A 26,755-nucleotide genomic window follows, 5' to 3' on the forward strand; every position below is an offset into this window, starting at 1 on the left:
TCGCCGTTGCTTAAGCAACCATAGGGATGTACCACTTTTGAATTTGACACGTATGATCGAAAACGGTCATTCATAAATACGCCCGTTAAATTTGATTGACACCAAGGCTTATTAATAGTCTGACATCTTATACTTTTTTAGCTAACATGTGTTATTATTTTGTGTGTACACCGTAGCACAGAAACGGTTGTAATTCCAGTGCTTTTTTGTTAGGCTCTCCCGTCTGTTCCAGAATGGATCGACCCGATTGCCTGTCGCACTCTGAATGCTAATGACTTCTTCTAAGCAAGGCTGATCAAATCACTGTAGCTGACCCAGAGACTGGACAATTTCACTGTATCGGGGAAAGGAGGTTAGTGTCGTATTTGTGTTCGGATCGTTATCGAAGATCAGGATTTCAGGAGTGATGTCTGTGACACCTTTATCACAGCAGGCTAGCTGAATAAAAACAAGCATCACAGCCAGTCAGCTACAGGTCCAACAGATCATCATCTGAAAAGGTGCTTCAGAAGGTATGCACGTGAGTCATGGGGTAGATGATATAACACTATGTAGATGACTGACTGCATGACTTGGTCCGACTTTGTGCTGCTCTTTCAGGAGCTCACTGTAATTGTGAAAGTGCACACGCCTTAAGAGCTCTTCTGGTGTTACAATAGGGAAAGATGAAACACATGCATTTGTAGAAAAAGCTCTGAATCTGAATTGTGCTTGACGTAATACGAAATATTGTGGTTGTGTATGATGTAATGACCAAGACAATACAGACTGAAATATGTTAAAGCATACAAAGCATGATATTGTATTTAGCAAGTCAGTGTATAATGCATGCAATAGAGTTTGGTTCTTCTACCTGTGAACTGGGCCCAAAACAAGGGGATTTGTTTGATGATGTGAATGGATATTTTAATAAGAGCATGCATTAGACTGTGGGATTGTGGAGTATAGGCTTATACATAGGAATATTGCAACTTATAGGAATCTGGTTACAAGGTAACCGAAAGGTTTCAGTTATCCAGCCTGATGGATATCACATTGTTTAATAGGACTAAGTCAAAGGTGACTAGTTTTGCAGATCAAATAAGAACATTAAGTAAAACTTTGCAATAATTTGTGGGGTTATCGAATTCTGACTTGGTTCTAAGAAATTGTGATGTTTTACTGGCAGGTTGACATGCAGCAAAAGTTGTACACACGCAACACAACCTTATTTGTGGAAAATGGCCAGGCTTGTGGTGCAGGTGCTCCATCTCCACCCCCGTACAGATGCCCCCGATGCGGAGAGCACGAGCGCTTCCACAGCCTGGCTGCGTTACGGGCCCACCTCGACTACAACCACACATACGATCCAAGGCACAACCTCAGCCTTCCTGCCAGCAGGGGGTACTTACGCTCTGACAGCAAAATAGCCACTGCTGAGGCACAGACAACAAAGGACGCGGGCACTGACACGCGTTCGCACCAGTTCCCATTCAGCTCTGATCCCCTTCCACATGACCAGACAGAAGACACGTGCCCAGAACAGCCTGCTTCCCCAAAGAAAAGTGCCGCTGGTGGGGAGTTGTCCATTGGCACCAAGCTCTTCTCTGCTCCAGTGCCCTCGGTGGGGCAGAGGCTGGAGGGCATGATGAGGACGGCCAGTAGCAGCATGGAGAGACGGCTGCTGCGGCTCAGCTCAGAACTGGCCCACACCGACACAGCACTTCTATGTGAGCGTGCACACTCGCACCACCTGGCCCAGGAGCGGCAGGAAGTGCTGGAGAGGGAGCAAGCTCTTAGCAGACAGGTGAACGCCGCTGTCATGGTTATCGCCACTCTGCGCCAACAGCTCAGCTTGTCCGAGCATGAGCTGGAACGGAGGGAGCAGTGAGTGCAACCTAAAAAATTCCAACAAAATTGTTTTTTTAAATTGCCAGATTAGTAAAACTATTTAACACCTCGGCATAATAATAGTCTGTTACTGGTTGTAGGGAAGTGCTTGCTATTCAGAAATTTCTGGAAGCAGCAGTGCAGCATGAGATGTGCGGGAAAGTTCGTTTGCGGCGGTTCATCGAGGGCCTCCTGCGACGCATTGCCCTGGCTGAAAGGCTGCTGGAGTATTACCAGAATACTCCCCATGAGCACTACTGCACAGCCCACACGGTACGTTGCAGGCCACACTGTTAGGCTTGGGGCTGATTACACAACTTAATCTATGTCTACATTTTTAAAAGTAACAATATTGGCTACAAAATATACAGTAGTATTATGAATTGTCTATTCTATGACATATAAAACTCTTACAATCTTGTTGTTTGTCTAGGTGGGTCCTTTAGCTGAGGCAGGTCCCCAAAGAATAACTAAAAGCAGGTATGCATGGATTTTTTTTGAAATTATTTTTAGTTTTAATGTTGAGCTCATAATTTTCAGTCTTCACATAGATTTTGAGAAATTGAGACATCTTTTCTTAATATCTTCTTGTAGCAGTCTTTCTTTTCTGTGTTACTTATTCATTAAGAATCCCTGTAAGCTAGTAGTAATGTTTCTTTAGTGTATAAACAATGAGTTTTGAGGACTCCTGTATTTCTTTACTTTTTTTCCTAGGGTTTATTTACTTATTTATTTACTTTGGTTTATTTATTTATTTTCTGTATATGCATTGAGGTTTTTTCACATTTTTGATATATCCTGATTTCAAATAGTTCAAAGAGTTTAGTTGTCATAAAGTTGTATCTGCATGTTCAGCTGTGTTTTATTTATAGTGAATACTACAAGGATCTGCAGCCTACATGCTCTGATTATTTTTTCACGTCTAGGTCTACAGGAGAGCAACTGGTCCATGATGAGGAAATGTCACATGGGCAACAGGCTGGATGGGGAGCATCCCGGGCATCTGGGGAGAGACGGGGTCGTTCTGGCTGGGTCCAGAGCAGGAGGTCAGATAGTTATGAGGTTTAGGTGTTTGGCTTGAGCCTTTCACTGAATGTACTGTATATGTTTCAAATGTAGTGCATTGAAATTGTATTTTAAGCAAATATATATAAAGAAAATCAGCATTAATGAACATATAACATTCCTGAAAAAAATCTGACATGGATCTCATATGGAGAGATCCTTTTCAGCGAAATGTGGAAAGGCAGTTCATCTTGGTAGCGCTCTTAATCTTACCTGATTGGAATATTGTTTAGCTCAGGGTCCTGTAGGGTCCTGTAGACACTCAGCTGTGTCTAGTGACGGCATGTTACTGTTCTGATCATCCGAAAACTCGCCCTGTGGAGTGCCTTTACACTCCTTCTGTAGTGCTGCTAAGGTTCTAGGATACTGCTGACGTTGTGGACACATGGTAAGACTGCCCTTTAAATCTAATAAATAATGACTACCTGATTCAGTAGTTTACATTCTGAAGAAATGCAGACTGATTCTATATTATTGGAATTGAACGTCTGTTTAGATCTAACCATTACTCAAATTAATTCAGTATTGCGGTTCGGTGCATAAGTATCCCTCTGCACTTAATTGGGATTTTATATCATGAATCTATACTAAATTGCTCATATTTTTGAAGTGGGGGGAATAGAGTTTGCCATATTATTTGCAAAGTGACTTCCACCTGTGGACAAGTGCCAATATCAATACACCTGTTCTTGAAGGCCACAGAGAGAATAATACCTAAATATGCAGCTGATGAAGACCAAGAATCGATCAATTCCAAGACAAAGATTTAGTAGTAAAATATCAATCAGATTTTGGTTTACAACATAACCACCTCTCTGCTAAGCTAAGACCCCCCAACACTAGTCTCTGCTCTGATGTTTGGTGGAAACCCAACACTGCTCATCACCCTGAAAACACCGTCCCATGGTGATGGTGGCATCATGTTGAGAGTTGCACTTAGGCTCTTGGTTACATCTCTGACCCCTTTCACATTCACTGACCTTTTGGTGGGCCAATACCTATAGACAGGGTCACAGTTTTCACTAAAACCTTTGTTTTCAGGTTGACTATCTGCCCAATATTCTCATTCTCACAATATCTCAAGAACGAGTACATGTATGTAAGCAGATGGATTGATTAGATTTTGGAATTGATCCAAACAGTGTCAAGGTCATAAGAACATACTAAGATGCATGAAATAGTTTTTCTTTAATAGCTTTCTTCCTGTTAGTCTAATTGGCAATGGAGGCATCCCTGTCGACTATGTTGGCATAGAGTTCTACTTGTTTAATGTGCTCTGTGGGATGCTAAAATTTTGGAATAATTTTTTTTGATTGTTCCTTGGTCTTCATGGTGCTGTTGGTTTAGTCATGTTTTTCAACAAGCGTTTAAATGAAGAGGTGTATTTATATTGAGATCGCATAAAGCTTTACTTGTGCACGGGCAGACTTACACAGCTGATTGCACCTGAACTAATTTAGGGGTTTCAGATCAACATTTGTTTTTATTTACAAATAATTTTGCAAACTATGTTGGGAAAAGTTTAAAGGGGGTGAATACTTATGCAAGGCCCACTTAAAAACTATCATGCAAAGAATTTATTCAATTTATGTATGTTAGTTGATGACACACGCTACAAGATAATGGTAATGCAAAACAAATGCTAAATTTGTTGTGTTTGTTTTCTTCATTTTAAGGTGCTGTTGCACACTGTGAATGTTTGAGATATTGATATTATCTGAAAACATTAATACATTTAATCAGTATTTTAGTGGTGCCGTTGCCTGGGGCTGTATACCCATGTCACAGCCAGTATTATCATATCCAGAATCGTCTGTGCTGTGTCGAATGCCTCCCAACAGTAGCCAGGGTCATGGAAAATTCCACATAACAATATATAACAATAAAAATATCTTCTTGTCAATATTAGCTCAGCTTGCTTTTCATATAAGCAGAAATGTGAGTGGGTCAGACATTTTACACTGCACTCTGAACTCTGAACTCTGAAATGACAGCAACCTGAGAAGTAGCTCATTTTAAGCTCTGTTTTAATACATTTATGTAGCAAATATTAGGTTTGGCCTACAGTAGCCTACATGTTGAGTTAAAAAAAAGAAAAATTTGTTCTTTAAAAAACAAACGTTATCACTCACTTTATTGTATTTTCCAAAGTATTAAATAGTTTGCATATTGTTTCATAGTTATTGTGAAAGTTTTTGTTGTAAAAAAAAAGAAAATCGTAGATCTTAGAAGTTAGATCTTGGTCACAAGTTATACACAAGTTGTACACAATAATCTTATCCTTTTCCACTTGAATATCAAATCTCTTTACGTACTGAGTACTTTTTTTCATTCAAAATCTAACTTCAACAATTCTACTTTGTTATATAATTTAGGTGCCAGTGCAGTTACAGAACAAATGAATGATTGTCAAACCTTGGTGTGAGGATTGGTTATTCGTTTAAATAGTTAACTTATGATTACCCAGTTCCTAACACTTGCACTTCATAACATTTAAAATTGCACTTCATAACATTTTGAATATCTTTTTTTGTATTTAAAAAAAAAATTACTGTGATTTTGCAATATTACGTTGAAGTTTCTTAATTTTTTCAGGCTGGTTACATTTTAAATTTAAGGTGCTTCTTTAACATTACATAATTATTATTAATACGTAATATGCTTACAGTGCACACAGTGTAAAATGTTGATTCATTTACAGGCTCTTATCTATTGCAGAATGCTGAATATAACTGGTGTCATGCATGTTTGTTCGTTCGTTTGTTGATGCGAGCACTGACTGAAATCAGAATGGAATTAGATTTCTTAATTCTTTCTTCACTATAAATAATATTGTTAACACCGACTCAGATACTGTTGGTGTAGAAGTTAAAAAGCAGAAAATTGTCACACATATTAGCATTTATATGTTCAAATATGTTTGAAGAAAAAAGTGGTGTTCATTCGCTGTCCAGTGCTGTGCATTATTCCACAGCTCTATACTGACTCTTGTTTAGTTGTTCGTATCTCACTCCTGTTTGTTTTTCCTGTCAATCACTGATTAGAAGCTCTTTTCTGTGATTGCTCTACAGCTGGAAAAACCCTGCAATAGCTTTTAGAGAACCCGAGGTCCACCCGTTGTATATTGTGTGAGCATGCCGTAGGTGTAATGTAACCAGTGCAATATGTGAGACTATTTTTTTAGGAGAATGCAGTGTTTGTAGTAAGGCCCATGGATAGAAAGATTGTGCAATCATCCAATGTACAGTATTTATAAACAAAATAATAGTTTGCTATGAAGGACAATCAAAAGTTGGAACTGATTAAGTTGTTTGTTTCATGTTTCTGGATTATTGTTAGAAATCAGTCTCTTTTGACTTTCACTAATTTTGAATGTGCCATGTTTGTTTCTGTTAGAGATGTTAAGCTTTGTTTCCTTAGGTTATATAGCCACTGTGTGTGCCTTTCTCTTGAACCCTTGGTATCATTACACATGCAACACTGTGAAGTCTTGCAAGATTTGTGCTCTTGATCAGTGTGATGTTCTAAAAATGTGATTATTATTGTTATTTTAAAACATGATTAAAATCAGAATATCAAGCAATACAACTCATCAGACTGTCTTCTTTCTTTCGTGTGAAACTGAAGTTGTGTTTTGTTATACTAAGGTTTTATAGATATAATGCTGACGTTTTTGTTTTTTATTGATTAAGGCTTTGGGCTACTGGTCAGAAGGCTGTGATTTCATATCCCAGTACCTTTTCTCAGATATAAGTTCCTTCAAATAAAATATTCAGCCAGTTTCATGCATAGTTATAATCTGTTCTTGCATCAATAAGCATTAGGTATGTTTACATGTTTACACATATTTCTCAATCTGAATGAATTCTGTTTGATTGCAGATTCCTGAAACTACTGTTCACATGATAGTAATGTATCTTAAACATTGCAATCGGATTTAAATATTTATGTGGTTATTTTTTTTCTATTTTTACCTTTTAATTAGATTGAAGTTTCATTCATGAAAAAATTACCTAGTAAAACATTTTCCCTTGAGTTCATGATTTTTCTGAAACATGGAGACATTTCCACTAGAGGGCATTATTGACCAGATGATGAGAAATTCTGCTTTGACATGTTTGTGCTACTTTTTATCATCAATTAAAGGCTTATATGTACAAATCTCCACGTCAGTTTTTTGTCAATTACTGACCAATTTACAAAATACACCAATTATATATGTTAAGTAGCAAAGATAAAATTGCTGATTATTTGTCACTATGCACATTCTATGAGCCTGCATCTATCAGAATCAGAATCAGATTTATTGGCCAAGTGCGTTGACACACACAAGGAATTTGGTTCCAGCAGTTTGTGACTCTCAAAAGAACAGACATAAATAAACACTAACCACTATACTATACAAGCTATACAAGACAATGCAGACGATGAGATACAATATAGACAGAATGAGTATTAAATATGAATATAGAATATGAACGATCAGTTATGTACATAAATTGTGGGAGTGCAAATAACAATATTGTGCAATATTATGTTTTTTGTACAAAATACAGCAGCAGTAGTGTGTGTAATATATACAGATGATTTGATGACTGACAGTCCTGATAATGCAGTACTTATAGATATGAAGTTGGGAATATAATTATGGAGAGTTGTTGATCAGGGTGATAATGGGCCTGGGGAAAGAAACTGTTCCTGTGTCTGGCAGTTTTAGTAAGCAAAGTTCTGTAGTGCCTGCCAGAAGGGAGGAGCTGAAAGAGGTCGTGTCCAGGGTGTGATGGGTCAGTGGTGATTTTTCCTGCCCGGTTTCTGGTTCTTGTGTCGTACAAGTCCTGGAGAGTGGGCAAGGGGGCGCCAATTATTTTTTCTGCTGTTTTTACTGTGTGTTGCAGTCTGTTCCTGTCCTGTTTTGTTGCTGCACCAGACCAGATAGTGATGGATGTGCACAGGACAGATTCAATGACTGCAGTGTAGAACAGCATCAACAGCTCCTGTGGCAGACCAAACTTCCTTAATTGACGTAGAAAGTACATCCTCTGCTGGGCCTTTTTGATGATAGAGTTTATGTTGCACTCCCATTTTAGGTCTTGGGAAATGGTAGTGCCCAGAAACTTGAAGGCCTCCGCAGATGACACCGGGCTGTTGGATATTGTGAGGGGGAGAAGTGTAGTATCCTATCTGTCCTATCCTATATTTGGGTGGTGAATCATTCATCACTGTGAAGCACTGACACTCACATGGTAGTGTGTGTGGTATTGTGATGAGTATCAAATGTTGCAGCATTGCTGAGATTTTATCCACCAACCAAATACATACAGCTAACAATAGCCTTGTGTTTTGAAGGTGACAACAATTAAGAGCTAGATGATGAGAACAAATTGTGCATGGAAAGATATAAAGCCATGAGTGGTTCAACTGTACATGAGCAATTTTCTGTAAAAAATGTTTAAGGACATCAGGAAGGTTGCTCCACAACTTCTACACAGCAGATGTGCATACACTCTTATGGCAGTGCTGAGAATAACATCTGGACAGTCGTGGTTCTGTGGTGGTCACTTAACACTGACGGACAGGTAAAGTACAACCTGTGCAAAGCAGCAGAAGGGCTACAATCAGGAGTTTTTCACCTGTACATTACAACTCAAATAGTTTTATATGTTTAAAAACAATGATTGTACTGTAGCTATAAAGCAGTGCACCTAATAAAATGGCCAGTATGTGTCTTTACCAGTGTGTAATACAGGAACCTAAAGATGTCATAACATATATCCTATTTGAGTCAGATTAGCAGATGACATATGATTATGACATTGATGATGATTGTGGTTATTTTTATGGTGTGAATAAGAAGAAAGTCATACAAGGAGGAAGTTCAAAATGTGACAAATATTCAAGTGTTCACAATAATACTGTATTGCAAAACACAAATCTATTGTGTAGCTTTAATACGAAGATAAAGGCAGCATCATTGCGTCTGATATGCTTGAGTATATCATTGAGTTACATAGGTTACATTTGTTTGATTAGGAACATTTGTTTGATTATGGAAAATGTATCTCCTCATTTTTTTGACATATATACCATTATCTATATGCTCTTAGTACATGTATGTTCTTTACTGTTATTTACAAAGTATTGCGGATTGAATAACAACTGGGTGTGTACAGGAAATTTACTAGTCATTGTGATGATCAATCCATGTATCATACTGGTCTGAAACTGAAGTGATAGATCTGCATAGCACTCAATGGCTAGTCAAGAGCTATTTCGTAGCATTACTGATTATCTATTTCTTTCTCCTTAATTTGCTCTACATCAGTCTCAGAAATTTCTGTTCAGTTTGCAAACTCTGAGCCAGAAACATAAAGCGCTTGATGGCAGAATACATACTGTATTAACAAATGTTTAGAAGAACCAAGCTTAACTAACAAGGAAAAGCTGGAAAATAGAACTATTAGGAATTATATTATAATTATCATTGAATGAATGACTGGTTTACTGAGGAAGGAATGAGTAAATGGTTCATACCCTTTCACTCTGTGTGTGTATTTCCATGGCCCTTGATGATCAGAGAATGGTGTGGTGCAGTGTTGCACTCTGATTCTTTGTTCCATTTGGGATCTAGAGCTGAGCTCAGGGAGACAATTTTAAGGTCCAGGCAAACGTCATGCATCACATTATGCATACCAGGACCATGGCCTCTCACATTGACATTTTTCAGATGTTTTCTTGCATGGCAGTGAATGTTTTACAAATGACATTTAGGTCACATTTAGTTTTCTGGAAGAAAATACAGTTTATAGGATACACAAACACACACACATGCACACGCATAAATATGTATATAGTGATATTGTGTTCAAATGACTAAATAATGATTCACAGAATCATTATTATATTAATCACAGATTATATATTATTATATTTCGAAAAATCTGTTGGTTTAGCTTTTTTATGGTTTCACTGTATGTGTTTGTTCATGTAAATACATAAGAGTGGTCTGGAATAAAGTATACAAGAATAACCAGATAAACGGAAATGACTAAGCTATCCACATGTCTCTCTTGTTATAAATATGAAAGATTGGCTTAACACTTACAGGCTGTGATTCATGCCCAAATGGCAAATGACACAATTTCTGTTCATGCAAAAAATAGTGATATCATCCTTTTATGCTCATCATATATCTGATTTTCTCTGTATAGATTAGTAATATACTGTATTATATTATTTATTTGTAATTTAATACAAATTATTTTACAAAACAAGTTTTTATTTGAAATTGTTTACATTATATTTCAGAATTGGTTTTGTTTCAAGAACCATGTACAGCATTTCGATGCCTATGATTGGTAGTTCAAGGAAAAGTCCTTCACCCAAATTGTGGCTCATGCATAGAGGCAGGTAGGTGACAGCCCCATCATTTATATCAACAGTTCAACAATTTTTTTTATCTTCATACACTTAGCATCACAACACAACTCCATGCATTTTAAATTCTTGAAATATTAATCACCTTTTTCAACTTTTGAATGACCAATGATTTTTTTTAATATGTTGCTATATGAGCAAACTAAGTCATTTTTCCATTGATTCGATCACTTTTCTAGATGTGAATTTGTCATGTAGGCTACTCTCTACCTAATTTATTGCCAAAGAGATATTATTGCAGTGATGGTTTTATTGAGTCCTAATGGTTAATAATTGGACATGCAAGAAGTGCTAAATGAAAGCCACTTTTTCCCTGTGCTCACTCTGTGACCATTTTCAGGAAAGGAGGAGACAGGACAATTAATGACAGGGGTCATTTTTTTTGACAACTGGGGCCAATTTTAAATATTTTGAGGTCATTGTCCAAATAATTTAAATTCCATTTAATAAAGTTATGCAAACAAAAACTATTACATGACACATAACACAGTTTAGGGAGAGGGGGAAAGGGAGATTATAGAGAGGATGTCTGTACAACATAAATGTGTGTACACCACTGTGATCCTGTTTCGGTGCAAAGGCTGAGAAGAAAAATTAATTGTCTCCCTTTTTCCAATGTCTATTTTTTTTTTGTAGTTTCAGGTATTTTGAGTGTTTTTGAGATATAGTTGGGCTGGACATTTCTGTAGTAATGGGACTCCTACTGTATCAAACAACTGACATACACTGTCCACTTTATTAAGAAGAGAATAGAATTGCTAGGAACTTTAATCACGCAGATTTAAAGTCTTTTCTACCAAAACTTCAGCACATAGATTTTCCCTCAAGGGGCATACACTGAACGTAGCATACACAAACAGCAAAGGAGCATACAAAGCCTCCCCCCTCCCCCACCTTAGACTCTCTGACCACATCCCCATCATGCTCAGACTTGCGTACAGACCGAAGGTGAGAGTCACCAGACCAACCAAGAAGGAAGTACATGTTAGGCCAGAGGGGGCGAAGTCCGCCCTTAAAGATTGCTTCGACACAACAGACTGGGACATCCTCAAGGAAGCAGCAACTTACAATAACCACACAGACATAGAGGAATATACTGGGGCTGTTACGGCTTACACCTCAAAATGCACTGATGATGTCACACATACTGTAGGAAAAGCATCATTATTTGGGCAAACCAGAAACCATGGCTGACATGACAATCATAAGCTCCTTCTACCAGGGCACCATTAAGAGCATCCTCAGCAGCTGCCTCACAGTGTGGTACAGAGGCTGGACTGCCTTCTGTCGAAGCACTCTGCAACGCATAGTGAATGCAGCCAGCAAGATCATCTGTGTCTCTCTGCCCTTCCTTATGGACATCTTCCATACCCATCTCACTAGCAGAGCCATCAGCATCGCTGCTGATAGCTCACACCCAACTACTTCAGTCTGTTGCATTCATGGAGTAGGTACCGGAGCCTCCAGGCTCGCTTCACAAGTCTTTCAAACAGCTTCCTCCACCAGGCTGTCAGGATGTGCTTTATCCTCTGCCTATGCTTTCTCTCACTCACCACGAGAAACGGGCAGGGGTGGTGGTACAGGTTTATTGTTGTCAAGGAGATGGTGTTTTACACCTCTCCTCTTGTCTCATTTAACCATCTCCTCTTTTGAATTCCATTCCATTTCAGTTACCTCTTCAAGCAACCTTGTTATCATTGTTGTCTACCACCCTCCTGGTCCCCTAGGAGACTTCCTGGAAGAAATGGACACACTGCTTAGTGCTTTCCCTTCCGATAGCACCCCTCTGACAGTGCTTGGCGATTTCAACCTCCGAACAAGAAAACTTCTTGTTCTGCTCCTTGGCTTTCAAATGTGTTGCGCAACAATCGAAGAGAGCTAAGATCGTCCGAGAGAAAGTGGAAGAAATCACAACTTGATGCAGATCTTGATTCTTTCCGTACACTCCTGGCCAAGTGCTCCTCAGATGTGACTTCTGCCAAGACTGCCTTCTACAAGGAAAAGCTCGAAGCTTCGGCACAAGACCCTCGGAAGCACCACATCATCATCTCTTCTCTACTCAACTCCCCGGCTCCACCTGCTTCATACTCCCTGACTGCAGAAGACTTTGCTTCTTTCTACCATGAGAGGATTTAGGAAATCTGCAGGACCTTCATTCTGCCCCAACTGCACTTACATCACACAGTCTGGATTCCCCTGCTCCTTCGTTGTTGTATTTCTCAACTGTAGCAGCAGAAGAGATTTTACAATCCAGTCTTGCAACACTACCATTGAATCCAGTCCTTTCAACTATGCTCCAGACCTCAAGACTTTCTGCCCTTCATTACCACTATCATCAGTAGAACCATAGCATCTGGTCAGGTACCAACTACTTTCAAGAGATCATGGGTTATTCCCATCCTAAAGAAACCTGCTCTGGATCCATCAGACATCAATAACTACAGACCAGTATCACTTCTCTCCTTTCTTTTAAAAAATCTTGAACGCATTGTCTATAATCAACTGTCTGTCTATCTCTCACAGAACAACCTCCAAGATCCCAACTCACTCTGTTGGTGAAGTTATTTCCTCACATGGGTTCTCTTACCACTGCTATGCTGATGATACACAACTTATCTTCTCTTTCCCACTCTCAGATGCCACAGCTTCTGATCAGATCTCAGCATGTCTGGCAGAAATATCATCATGGATGACTGCTCATCAGTTAAAGCTCAATCCTAGCAAAACTGAACTGCTGTTCATCCCAGGTGATTCATCTCTATGTCATGATCTTGCAATATCCCTGCATAACAATCTGATCTCCCCTTCAGCCACAGCTCGCAACCTTGGGGTAACCATAGACATGCTCATGTGACACGCTCATGTCGGTTCCTTCTCTACAACATTAGAAGGATTCGGCCTTTTTTGTCAACACAGGCTCCTCAGGTACTTGTTCAATCTCTTGTCATTTCAAGACTGGACTACTGCAACGCACTACTGGCAGGTCTACCTATGAATGCAATTCATCCACCGCAAATGATCCAAATGCTTGCCTACAAAGCCAAAAACTGACCAGCTCTGTCTTACCTCAAAGCCCTCATCACTCCTTGCACTGCACCCCGCACCCTCAGATCTACCAGCACGGCTCAACCTTTTCCACCATCTATCAGTGCAAGAGGCAAGTATACTACAAGACTCTTTTCTGTTCTGGCATCAAGGTGGTGGAATGAACTTCCCTTAGGGGTCCGGACAGCTGAGTCACTGGCTATTTTCAAACAACGGTTGAAGACCTACTTATTCATGAAACACTTCAACTAGCACTTCCTTTCCTGTCTGTTGCATATATGTTTATAAAAAACAAAAAAATAAAAACTTTGAACAATGTTTTAGACTCATGGTATCTTAAGTATGTAACCTAGTGAACCAAAGTTAATGTATCCAATGATAGAGACTTAAGCACTTCTGTACGTCGCTCTGGATTAGGGCGTCTGCCAAATGCTGTAAATGTAAATGTTGAACTCTGTCCATTACGTCCGTTTTTTGCATTGTGCTGCCACTCGATTGAATAACTGAATAAATGAGCAGTTGTGTTCCTAATAAAGTGGATGGTTGAGTGTATATGTAAAAACGCTTAGAATGAGATGTTAAACTGTATGCAGCTGCCTATTACAAGGTTACCCTAAACATTCACTAGTAGCCTATAGCATGAGGTAAGAGTGTTAGCCTTTTATCTTATGATCAGGGGCGCCCCCAAGGGGTGGCCAGTGGTGGCCCACGGCCACCCCTGTATAAACTCTGGCCACCCCTAGTATGAACTTGAATTTGAATGCATAATGAAATTCACAATAGTTCATGAAGTGAAAAATAAATTAATATATAAATTGTCATAGATAGATAGAAATGGTCATAGATAGATAGATAGATAGATAGATAGATAGATAGATAGATAGATAGATAGATAGATAGATAGAAATGGTCATAGATAGAACGATAGTCATAAGAAAGAAATAAAGAATTGATTTTGGATAAATTTTAACCAGAAAAGTTATGGACTACAGCTTTAATGTCTTTAATATTGTTACATTAACCAGAAACAAAACTAAACAAGTGTAACACACACTACACTGATTTTTTTTTTTTTTTGGTGCCACCCCAAGATTTGCTGTGGCCTCCTCTGGCCACCCCTATTAAACGTTTCTGGGGCGCCACTGCTTATGATTAATGTCGTCCAGTCTCACCAAAGGCTATGGACATTAGGTCTGTTTCGATGAATTGTTTTCTCCTATTAAACGCCATAGTAACAAGATTTGTCCTGTTGTGATGTCAGAGCGGCAGAAAACAGTGATATAATAAATAATAAAAACACATAAGCATCAACACATGAGCATCAGAATACAAATATTTCATTTATCTAATGTATTTAGGGGAAGGGGCCTTTCATTAGGGCTACATTAGTATGAGGATGTTAGTTTTATGATATATTTGAGAAATGATCTATTATGAATGTTTTTTTTCCTATAAAAAAAAAAATGCTTTTTGTTATGAACCTGCCCCTCTAAGGGTATCTGATTATGCTATTGATGATGTTTCCGTGGAGACTCTTTTACCCCGGGGGTCTGTGGCCTGTGCCCTGTGCGTGAGAAGAGTGGGCCATGTGTGCTTATCCATAAACACGAAGATATTCTGGGTATTGTAGTGTAGCTTACAGATTTTCCTCCGAAACTCGTATACTGTATTAAAATAAAATAAAGATACATTATCCCGAATAGACGCCAATCGTTTAAGGATGTAAAAACTAAGAACACGTATTTTTTTATGCCCATAACGCCCGGGATCACAAACGTGTTCGATCTGGTCGAACTACATATCCCATAATTCAACGCGTTCAAGCTGCCATGTCGTCATTGCGGACGTGTAGATCAGATCTCTGTATATGGGGCTATCGCGCTGATGACGAACGGTTTGGCTTGCGTGTTGTACGTGACTTGAAGTAATGTGTATTCGGTAAATTGTTGATTTTTTGTTTGATGACTCAGGGAAGTCCGTTAATGCTTTTTTGGAGTTGCGAGGTTTTCTGATGCGATTTGAATGTTGCCATAAGGCTCTAGCTTGAATTTGAGTCACTAACTAACGTCCAAAACAAGTGGATTTGGGCTCCATATATGATGCCACAGGATAACATGAACTCCCTGATTCAGAGACTTGCCCGCCAGGCGCTCGCGACCTTCCGCCACCAGGCCAGTGAGGAGAGCAAGGCATTTGTGGAGAACCACAGCAAGCTGAGGAACCTGCTGGCGGAGGTCAGGACGGCGGATCTGAAGATTGTTCCTCGGTGTATAGAGAGCACCTCTGCGCCTCCGCAGCCCTTCGGTCCGCCTGTCACCTACATGCACATTTGCGAGACGGACTCCTTCAGCATGGGGGTGTTTCTGTTAAAGCACGGCTCCTCGATTCCGCTGCATGACCACCCAAACATGTACGGCTTGCTAAAAGTGCTTTACGGCAAGGTCAGGGTTAGTTGTTACGACAGGTTGGACTCCTCACCCGACAGCGCAAGCGGGAGACAGTTTAATCATCCACTGCTCCCCTTTCAGAAAACGGCCATACGGCCGTCCGTGCGTCGGTCTGTAGGGGAGTACACAGAGGAAAGCCCCCCGTGTGTCTTATACCCACAAAGGGACAACCTGCATCAGATCGAGGCCGTGGACGGACCCACTGCCTTCCTTGATATTCTGGCCCCACCTTACGACCCAGACGACGGCAGAGACTGCCACTACTATAAAGTTCTGCAGCAGGATCCCGAAGGTGCAGAAAGAAAGGACGGTGGCCAGGACCAGACAGATTTATGGCTAGTGGAGATCCCTCAGCCTAGTGATTTCTGGTGTGGTGCTGAACCTTACCCAGGGCCAAAAGTTATCCTTTAAACGAACTGCCACCTCCACTGAAGGAATACTGAAGGATTAGGTAGATCTACGGAAGCCTGATTTCTGTATTGTCCTGGTACTGTATTGTCCTGACAGCAAGCTGGACTCTGCAAACAACCACAACTATTTTTGACCTCTCCTGGACATGTTGCTATGTCTCAATTTTACAGTTGTAACCTGGCCTGTCTAGCTAAGACTGCCTTGTGTGTTGACTATTTCCAAGCAAAATGCTCTTTGATTTACCGTAATTTCATCTGTTATTTGAAAAAGTACATATTCAACAAATAATAGACCTATTTCTTGTATATATAGAATGTGTGGTGGAAAAGACATTAAAATGTAATCTGTAATAAATTAACAAATGTTTCTGAAGAGCCAGACCCATGGCATATATTCTTTTGGTTTTAAATAACTAGATCCTGATTTATTATTATTATTATTATTATTATTATTATTATTATTATTATTATTGTTATTACCCACCCTGCTTTGTGATTTGGTAATCTACATTTCAGTATGTCATACACACTGGCCTTATGTTATATTGCTACTGAAGTAAATGAGTAATTTTGTATCCAGCATGCATTTCCTAACAAGCTCGCATTTCAATTTCACTGTGGACCTTGTGCCCAAATGAGATTGTGCTCAAATGAGATTCTTTACAGCAGTGGTTCTCATCTGTTGGGTCACACTCAAAAAAGTGGATTGCATATGGACATGAAGTGGGACAATGGTATGTTCTCAGTCAATAGGTCGAATAAGTTTGCACAAATTTTGACCATGCATTTTTATTTTGAAAGGCATCTGGTATTTCACGATTACAGACATTAATTGACTGCTTACACTGCTTGTTTGTCTGTATTGGTTGCCTGACAGTAAACAGTGACAAATAAGTGTACAGTCAGCTTCACCTTACATTTACATAGAGCACAACACACTGGTATTTTTTAGAGTAATGTCTTAAGGTTTTATGACAACTTTGTGAATCAAGAGCACTTAAGAACCACTGCTAAAGAGTACATTACATAACTGAATGACATTTTTTTTGTTTTGTTTTTTTTAGCACTTACACAGCTATCTGCATGATTGAAGCTTGAACTATTTTGTAAATTATTCAGTTTAGTGCTGTTGAATCCCTAAAATTTGGGGTAATTACAAACAATAAATTTCTGATTTCCTTAATTCTATGCCTGGATTGTTCTAGAACAAATCTCTCTCTCTCATGGCAATATTACACCCAGATAGAGATAATACACATCAATGAATGTGTAAATTCACTCAAGACACCATAACATTGAAACCATAACAAAGGACCACATCATACATGTCAATTAATTTTATGTTCCATGAATGCTAATGTTGGTGCCATTAATACTAGTGAAATATAAAAAGTTTTGAAAAAACCTGTTTCATCCTTCAAATGAACTAACTAAAAGTGAGGAACAATGATGCAATTGGTGTTTAAAGGGCTGATTTGCATATGAACACATATGAAGGCAAATTTCTTCTGACCATAGATACATTTGTCAACAAGTGTAAATGCACATGGTTAATATCTCATCTGGAGCCAACCCAGATACAATATGTTTGAAATGTCCAGGTGCAAAGGAGAGCTTAGGTTTACTCACGTTACCTTCCTTTCTCACCAAAGATATCAAAGGGTAGCCTCTAGTGGTATAAATATATAATGCCTGGCACTTTATATCTTCCCACTTTACAGCACAGCATGTACAGCATATCTACATCATCTGAATTAAATTATTTACAGATTTACACCTGATAGCATGATTTGAACACACTTTTGTGTACAGAATGAGCAATAGAAACAAATTAAGTTCTTGGCTAGGACCCAGTTACACAAATTAAATTAGCTCAAAAGTCACAGTAAGGTAGTGAAGTGAGCATTACATCACTAGTTACAAAAAGCATCAGTTATACTTTAAAAGTGATCTGTGAATGTTACAATGAAAATGAACAGTTACAAACTTTTAAACAGTAGACCAAGACATAAACGAAACAAAATATACATAACTCAAATAGCATACTTGGAACAGCAGGGTTTTTTTCCCCATGATCATGTAAAATACATAAACATACACAAGATTAAAGCTGCTTTTGACTTGTACACGCAGGCCATGTTAGAAATCGCATAGTACTTTGCTGTATCAAACTGTTTTTACATACCGTTTTTATGACCAGGCACATGCAGAGATTGGGGCATTCGTTTAGAGCCCCATATCAGTTAAAGATATGTTGTATGTAAAATATCCAACAATAATATAAGCAAAATGGGTTAAGAAAAAAAATAACTGTGTTAATATGACTAAATCAGTTGTACAATGTGTCACAATGTGATTATGTCCAAATGCATTTAGGTTTAACCTAAACCTAGGTGATGTTTATCAATTAGCAAACTCATACCTGCCAAGAAAACATTGCTGTTTTACTGTATTGAACAAAATATAATATATGAACTAAATAGAGGTTTAACATCTAAGCTGGTAAGCAAGTTGTAATGCAGCTGTTAGGAACTTGATTGAATGGTAATTTAATCACTTTATATTCATAGTGAATAAAAAAGGAATAGGCTTTGGGGGCTACATGTTTGTCTTACATGCTTGTCTTTTGGAAAGCAAAACTGAGATAGAGGCTGCAGGGCAAGTCACTTTCTTATCTATTACCCAATCAAGTAAAATAACAATGTAAAAATATATTCAGTTAAGCATGTGCTTGTTTATATTTCATATTCTACATTTTAGGCCCTCTACAAATGCAGTCTAGGGGTCTAGGTCAGCCTTTCCACTGCACATGATAATGAATCTAAAGCCTACCGTGGGTTCTGAGCCAAGGTCCTGAGGTACCCTGTACATACTGTTTAGTTGAATCGAATGTGTTAGAATAGGAAAGACATCAAATTGTGCAGCACAGTTGGCACTCCAAGACGTGTGGATGCCATGTTTTGAATCTGAGCACATGCCCCTGTAGAACTCTGCATGCCCTGGTTAAGTAAGTTAGTGCACGGTTTGAGACGTATCCATTTAAACAATATATCTCGTCCTGAAAACAGTTAACAACGTCCTCTGTCCAGCTCCCTTTTCGTGTTACAGGGTCAGGGTTCAGGAGGACATTTACTTTTCACATGGCGCCCTGAGCGCCTGATGTCTGTGCAGGAAGCGCGCTCGCCCTTTTCTCTCTCTGTCTTTGATGGATTTTTGCGTGCCTTCTTCGCTCATCGCTCCTGGCGAACTTTCGGCCACAGAAGTCACACGAGAAGGGCTTCTCACCTGTGTGCGTGCGGATATGCGTGGTTAAGTGGTCGCTGCGGCTGAAGCTGCGCATGCAGATGCGGCACTGAAATGGCTTGTGGCCGGTGTGGATGCGCACGTGGCGCGTGAGCTCGTCAGAGCGCGAGAACCTGCGGTCGCAGCCCTCTGCTGGACACGGGTACGGCCTTTCATGGACCGGGGTCTTACACGGCCGGCTCGGGTACTTCCTCGGTCGCAATATTGGTCGTAACGGGACACTCTGAGGGTTTGAGTCCGTGGGTGGCCTCAATCCGTCCACCGGACACGAAAGAGTAAAATTTCTTATCATGTTCAGCGGAGTGAGGGGCGGAGGAACTCTGACGGAGTCCAGAGAGCAGGAGAACGGTTTTCGATCCTGGAAGACTGGAGCATCCCTTTGGCTAGTGCCCTGGTAAAAACTTCCGTAATCTGGGATGAGGGAGAAAAGCGCACCGTCTATGGTGGGTTTTGGGGACGTGTAGGAAGTTGACGGGTACGTTAATGGGCATGTACTGGTGGGTAGGTAGGTCGAGGGGTCCTGGTAGCCATCCGCACTATAAGGTGGAGGTGATGTATACATGTGCTCCATGTCCTTCTCGTGTCCTTTGAAACAAGCTGGAGTCCCTGAGAGGTCTGTGGGTCCTGGAGACGCGGTAGGGTAAGAGGTGAGGGAAGGTGCAGCGCTTTGTACTTCTGCACACACCAAGTTTATCAAGCTGTCTGAGTTCCAGCTGCCGTGTGCGCACTGAGCGCCGATGGAAATTTTGCCCGTGTAGGCGAGTAGAGAACTCTCTGTGCTGTTCGGATCAATAAAGTCATCAATGCGCTTTTCCTTAGAGAAACTTTCCTCACCCAGACCACCTGTCACATAACAAGAAATAAAGAAATAAATCCACAGAGGACGTTTTAGGTTCACCACATTATACAATACGCAACATTTGGCTACACAAATATATCTGATATATTCCATTAAAATGTTGGTTTACACGTGAGCTGCTCTGTATTTGATTCCTTTAATGCCTAATGTTTTATTCGACCTTTTCCCCGGCAGAGAGGTAATTAAGACACATCCTCTCACTATAAAAACTTTAAAGCCTATCTCACTTTTGCACAGCTAAACTATTCCATTTATATGACATGTCATAGACAGAGTGGCAGAGCTGTTTGATCGCTTATATCACTTACCTCCTGATGCGTCGCTTCCCACGTCTACATGAGGAAAGCCATTGGATATGTCTGTAGGGATTTCATCCATAGGACACGGATCGGTTGCAATGCAACGTATGAAATCATTTAGCGAGTCACCGACCACAGTGTTAGCTGTCATTTTAAGCCACTGCAAAGTTGCTCAAAAGCACTGACTTTTTTAAGTTCAGCTTTAATCAGCCATTATAATTTAGGCCATAGAAACCGTTAACAATCTTTTTTCATTATTTACTGGATATCTTAAATAGGTCCTGCTCTCTGTTGTTAATTCGCACCCTTCACTTGCCCGACGGTAGATAATCGAGGCTCGTGCGTTAGTAGGCATTTAAAGGAGGCTTTCAATATGTGTTACGTCATTGACCATAAAAGGATATGAGCTAAAGAAGGTTGGGCAGCTAATAAGAGGCGCACACTGTGACACGACTGAGAATCAATGTCTATCAAGTGATCATACTAAGCGTTAGGTTTGTTCTTTTCCAGATGTCAAGTCACCCCTGTCTGTTATTGCTTGTTTTACAGGTTTGTTTTATGTCATTTCTTCTGCAGATTGGGAAGAAGCGTGCAGCCAACTTTCCTAATCGTAATCAGGAATTCCGGTCAGGTCAATCCCATAGATGGATATAATCCGGCGGATTAAACACGCCCAGCTCTATAAACGAACATCCGGAAAATTTGCATTTTCATAACCACAGTTCAATGTAATCGTAGCCCGGCTTCCTTGACTGAATAAAGGAAACTAATATTTAAATAAAACTGGAAAAAATATATTTCTAAGTTTATATTCTGAGGAAAAATGGATTAATCGTCTAGATGCGGCATCACATAAGAGATCTATTTTTTTCTTTTTCTCTCTTTTTTTTTTAGGATACTCACAGAACAACAACAACAACAACAACTCTAGCTAACAATTACAATTGTAGTTTGAACTTGAAAAGACAAGTGCTGTCTATTTAAAAAAAAAGGCAAATGAGTTTACAGTATTTTGTACTCCTACAACACTCTAGACTGGGATTATTGCACTTGATAGCACTTTCATTGTATCAGATTTTTTTCTTCAACAAGCTAAAGAGGTATAATTCATGATCAAGGACCCCTGCATCTCCCAAACCATCTCACCTCAAATTAATAATTGAACGTGTGAATGCCAACTGTATACAAAGCAGTATAATTTTGTATATATAACTCCTGCTCTGTAGTGTGTGATGCGTGTGTTGCAAACGTAAAAGAAGTAATGGGAAAGATGACACGGGCAAATTTTGAATGTGGATGTGGTAGCCTAGTGATTAAGGTGTTGGGCTACCAATCGGAAGGTTGTGAATTTGAATCCCAGGTCCACCAAGCTGTCACTACTGGGCCCCTGAGCAAGACCCTTAACCCTCAATTGCTTAGTTAAAAAAAATGCAAAAATGTCACTCTGTATAAGGGCGTCTGCTAAATGCTGGAAATGTAATGTAATGGAAATCTTTAGTGTGCTCCAGATAGACCTAAGAGTGACTGTACTCCCATGCAACAATTCTATAATGCAAAATTACTTCTCCTTTCCTCCTTCGCCTGGCAGGAAGACACTTTACATACAGTATCTCTGACACAGCATCAAACCCCTTGTCGTCATTCTTTGTTTTTCTGCCACCATGATCTATTTTCATCTGTGGCGGCGTGAGCAATCGAGCAGTTGCTGTACTTGTGATTGAGGCCTAATTTTAAAGCCACCCACACAAGAGAACAGCCCCTTCTTCGTGGATTCTCAGCCAAAGCCGAGGCTCTCCTTGCTGTATAGCTTTGCCCTCCTACAGCTTGCCGCTCTACTACCTCCTCCCTGCCGAGCTCCCGCACGCTCCTAGCTTCTCGCGCGCCCACACACACATGCATGCACATGTCTTCACCAACTCTTCACACAACCCAAAGTGACGCAACCAGTTTCACAAGTAGTCTATGTCTGAGTTATCACTCTGGACTACATTCTGTGCATTTTCTAGTAAAATGTTTAACTTATACATGGGTGTGAGGCAGAGCAGCTGGAATTATGGCAAGTTTGGAAACCTAGTAATTAAAGAACCATGTCACTCACAGATAAATGTGATGGCATATACACACTGTGTGTGATGGCAGTTCACTAATGAGAGTTTGTCTTCCCACGCTTAAATACACACTACATCAATTCCCCTTCTGTCATCTGAGATTCTGCAGTCTTGATAAAGGGCTAATCTGAAAATCATCTCATAAGCTGTTTTAATATCCTTATACATTTAGTTGTAATGACTTTTTAAGAAAGTGCCTTCCTTGAAGTCATTTACATAGTCAGATGATTGTAGGTTGTCTGAGTTATTCACATGCATTTCAAAGTACAGGCCAAATCTGAGGCTGACAAACATTATCAAATCATTATCATTATCAAAGTTTTGAGGAAATGCCTGGCTATTTCTATGAAGGACAAACTCCAAATGGCTCATAGTGCACTACATACGGATGGGTTTAGGGCTTCCACACCCTATTTTGAGCTTTAAATCTAAATAGCGAGGCAGTTTGGATTCTGGCTTGCCGCTTCAGCATTGTTGGGGCAGAGCTTCAGTCCCACTCCATGTCCTTGTCCTTTGTTTCACACCCACAGGCACAAAAATGTATTCCTATTGTGTCTGCTTGCCAGCTTCCCTTTTAGATTTCTATTTTAATCTATCAGAAGAGAATAGGCACAACTTAATAGCTGATATGGAAGCTAAAGTGTACTAAAATTACAGGGAATTTAAATTAGTGACATCAGTAACAGCGTGCTTTGTTAAGGAAACTTTCCATGTCACAAAAACAAAAAGTTCATATATAACTAGGCTATTGGTTTAATTTGGTTATTTTCTATATTTTGCTTTCATAAAATTTGTATAATGGTTTGTCTGATTGTTTGGCATAGCCTCGAACCACCCCCAGTCCCTTGTGCCCCTCCCATGCCTCTTGTGCCCTGTACACCCACGCCGTGCCGTGTTTCACCACCCGTTTTGTTTGCGTGTGCTGTGGTGCTGCATGGGGGTCTGTCGACCCCTGTGCACACCGATTAATCAAACGTCACAGAGAGATTTCTTTAAAATAGATTATTCCCTTTCATTATACACCAGACTAATACTGAATGCATGTTTTTTGTATACTGGGACATTGGGCCCCAAAACAGTGCTATCTGGGCCTTTTGAAACCTGTACTTTTTTTTACATTATTATATTTATAGTGGTTGGTACTTAATTTTATATTCTGACTTTAATTCTAAAAATTAAGTACAATTTAATTCATAGTTTTGTTGATCATATTTAGATAATGCATAATTTTACAATATATTAAGTTATATTAATTGTAGATCAATTATACCCTCAAATAATAAACATTTGTTTTACAATTTTTCTTTATTTTATTGCAGTACAAAATGCAAAATCTCACAAAGTTTGTTTCTTTGTTTGACTTGCACTATTAACATTTTGCTCCTATTTATATATCTATTTTACTTAGATATATAAATAAATAGATATAAACATATACTGATAAAATCGATATTATGGATTTGTCAGATGTAGGACAAAAATGTAGCTAAACACATCATACACTGATTTTATAAACAATGTAGTTGAACACTTACCAATATCTTACTTGGGCTCTTTCAGTTCTTCTCTGGCACTTTGGGTTATTTAGCTAAAAATATCCACAGAATATTGAAACTCTAGGCCTCCCTACTGTTGCTGCCAATACATACTCATTCAGGACACCTTATCAAGTACTCTTTCATAGACCTATAAGAGCAGAACCGCTCATATACATTTCGTACTCCAAGAAAGCAACTGAATAATTCAGACTGTGGGATTGTTCCCACCTCTACACATCCTCAGAGTGGAAATTGTTATGATAATGAATAAGGTTTCGGAGAGAGCTAGGAGATTGGACCAGAAAATGTGGCTTTGCTTGGGGGGAGTCCGTAGGTGTTTGGGTCACATATGCACACTAGGCTCAGGGCGGGGTTTACTAACAGCTGACCCTTTGCTGAAATCTACCTCACCAATCAAACATAAAAGTATTAGTGCCAAACTAAAGATGTTTAATTAAAACACTTTTTATATGGAATATCACAATCTCTATGTGGATATTATTTGAAGTGCATAACAAGAAAGTGCTGTGAAGTCAGAACATGTTTAGGAATTAGGGAATTATCTATTATCTTGCCTAAGATTTCTGTATATATTTGTGTAAACATAAATAAATCATGTAACCTTAACAGCAATTTAGAGTTTTGAAAGATCCAAATCTGATGTAAACTAAAAGTCTCCTATACAAACAAAACAAAAATGATCAATTACGTACATGTCAGATTACTCATAAGCAGGAGCTTGAGATAAGAAATGTAATAAAATAATAGGACATATAGGAAGAGCCAGTTTGTAATTCTAATGAATGAGTGTAACTCTGTTTTGGAGACTGGTGCACCCCCAGTCACCCTTCTACCCAGTGCGTGGGTGGAGAGCCCAGGAAGATGGATGACCATGCTTCTAAAGCGTGATAGGTATTGCCCATGTCACCACCAAGAAACAAAGACATAAGGCAGCAGGATGGATTGCATGGGGGTGTTGATCATTAGGTGTAAAATTGACACAGACCCACCAAAAAATCGACATAACTGCTTATATATGACATGATGACCAATGTGTATTTCTATGTTTTTCTAATCAAAGCAGTTTCTGCAGCTGATTCCAGTGTTTCTTTTTTTCTGTGTTTCTGATTTTGATTTTGACCAAAAAATGGGCTTGACATGATGGTTTATTATCCAGTCTTCCTTCCTAAATAATGTTCATTCATTCATTCATTTTCTACCGCTTATCCGAACTACCTCGGGTCACGGGGAGCCTGTGCCTATCTCAGGCGTCATCGGGCATCAAGGCAGGATACACCCTGGATGGAGTGCCAACCCATCACATGGTGGCTTAGTGGTTAGCACGTTCGCCTCACACCTCCAGGGTTTGGGGTTCAATTCCCGCCTCCGCCTTGTGTGTGTGGAGTTTGCATGTTCTCCCTGTGCCTCAGGGGTTTCCTCCGGGTACTCCGGTTTCCTCTCCAAAGACATGCATGGTAGGTTGATTAGCATCTCTGGAAAATTGTCCGTAGTGTGTGAGTGCGTGAGTGAATGAGAGTGTGTGTGTGCCCTGCGATGGGTTGGCACTCCGTCCAGGGTGTATCCTGCCTTGATGCCCAATGACGCCTGAGATAGGCACAGGCTCCCCGTGACCCGAGGTAGTTCGGATAAGTGGTAGAAAATGAATGAATATATATATATATATATATACACATTTTATTTTATTAAACACAGGTGCTCAGGTTTCAATTCAGTTATAATGCCTTTAAAAACCTTGGTACAAATTCTTAGTCATGCTGTACATAAATTTGGATAATAATAATAATAATAATAATAATAATAATAATAATAATAATAATAATAATATTTTTGTTTACAAAGTCATTAAATGAATTAGGGTACAATTAATGCATTTGTCATTAACATTTGATTTTTGTGCAGTAGATGTTTTTATACACCTTCTCTTGGCAGTCAGCTCAGTTTGATCCACTCAATGAATTTTACTGTATAAAATGTAAAAATAAATATTAATATATATTTATTTCTGGTATTTGACATGACATGAAATGCTATTAGGGATACTCTAAAGCGTCTTTAATTTGACCCTGTTGTGGTGTCTGATCTGATAATTCCTACACGGCACAGAAGGTGGTGCCAAACTCCAACAATTAATGGCAATTAGACGCAGAGCGATTTACAGTTGATCGAAAGAGCGCCACTCTGAGGCAAGAGCTGTACTAAGAATTTGGTTTAGTTTAGTCAGAGCTCAAAAGCATTCATTCATTCATTCATCTTCTACCGCTTATCCGAACTACCTCGGGTCACGGGGAGGCGTCAGGCGTCATCGGGCATCAAGGCAGGATACACCCAGGACGGAGTGCCAACCCATCACAGGGCAC

General features: G+C 39.5%; 3 protein-coding genes across 4 annotated transcripts; 2 read left to right on the forward strand and 1 right to left on the reverse strand.

The window, feature by feature from the left end:
- The first annotated feature begins 159 nt into the window (after positions 1-159).
- Positions 160-6,475, forward strand: znf365 (zinc finger protein 365). 2 transcript variants are annotated; one of them, XM_060880347.1, is made up of 5 exons: positions 160-352; positions 1,169-1,866; positions 1,971-2,142; positions 2,303-2,349; positions 2,796-6,475. In XM_060880347.1, exons 2-5 carry the CDS (start codon positions 1,175-1,177, stop codon positions 2,935-2,937), a joined length of 1,053 nt encoding a protein of 350 aa, XP_060736330.1. In that variant the 5' UTR covers positions 160-352; positions 1,169-1,174; the 3' UTR covers positions 2,938-6,475. The 2 variants fall into 2 exon arrangements, with proteins under 2 accessions (XP_060736330.1, XP_060736329.1); XM_060880346.1 differs by having other exon boundaries at positions 163-512.
- Positions 6,476-15,252: 8,777 nt separating this feature from the next.
- Positions 15,253-17,453, forward strand: adob (2-aminoethanethiol (cysteamine) dioxygenase b). The gene has a single exon (XM_060879896.1). The coding sequence runs from the start codon at positions 15,510-15,512 to the stop codon at positions 16,269-16,271; it is 762 nt and encodes a 253-aa protein (XP_060735879.1). The 5' UTR covers positions 15,253-15,509; the 3' UTR covers positions 16,272-17,453.
- A 137-nt stretch (positions 17,454-17,590) lies between these two features.
- Positions 17,591-21,042, reverse strand: egr2a (early growth response 2a). The gene is made up of 2 exons (XM_060879895.1): positions 20,741-21,042; positions 17,591-20,416 (listed from the first exon to the last, which is right to left on the reverse strand). Exons 1-2 carry the CDS (start codon positions 20,880-20,882, stop codon positions 19,407-19,409), a joined length of 1,152 nt encoding a protein of 383 aa, XP_060735878.1. The 5' UTR covers positions 20,883-21,042; the 3' UTR covers positions 17,591-19,406.
- Between the last annotated feature and the right edge of the window lie 5,713 nt (positions 21,043-26,755).

The sequence above is a fragment of the Tachysurus vachellii genome, chromosome 10 (assembly GCF_030014155.1).
Source record: "Tachysurus vachellii isolate PV-2020 chromosome 10, HZAU_Pvac_v1, whole genome shotgun sequence".
NCBI classification, from domain to species: Eukaryota; Metazoa; Chordata; class Actinopteri; order Siluriformes; family Bagridae; genus Tachysurus; species Tachysurus vachellii.

Excerpts from the sequence above, each read along its gene's own strand:
- znf365 (XM_060880347.1), top strand. The coding sequence starts at position 1,175 with ATGCAGCAAAAGTTGTACACACGCAACACAACCTTATTTGTGGAAAAT. Across the intron at positions 1,867-1,970 it reads GAGCTGGAACGGAGGGAGCA|GGAAGTGCTTGCTATTCAGA; the intron begins GTGAGTGCAACC and ends TACTGGTTGTAG. Across the intron at positions 2,350-2,795 it reads CAAAGAATAACTAAAAGCAG|GTCTACAGGAGAGCAACTGG; the intron begins GTATGCATGGAT and ends TTTCACGTCTAG.
- egr2a (XM_060879895.1), bottom strand. The coding sequence starts at position 20,882 with ATGACAGCTAACACTGTGGTCGGTGACTCGCTAAATGATTTCATACGT. Across the intron at positions 20,417-20,740 it reads GGGAAGCGACGCATCAGGAG|GTGGTCTGGGTGAGGAAAGT; the intron begins GTAAGTGATATA and ends GTTATGTGACAG.
- adob (XM_060879896.1), top strand. The coding sequence starts at position 15,510 with ATGATGCCACAGGATAACATGAACTCCCTGATTCAGAGACTTGCCCGC.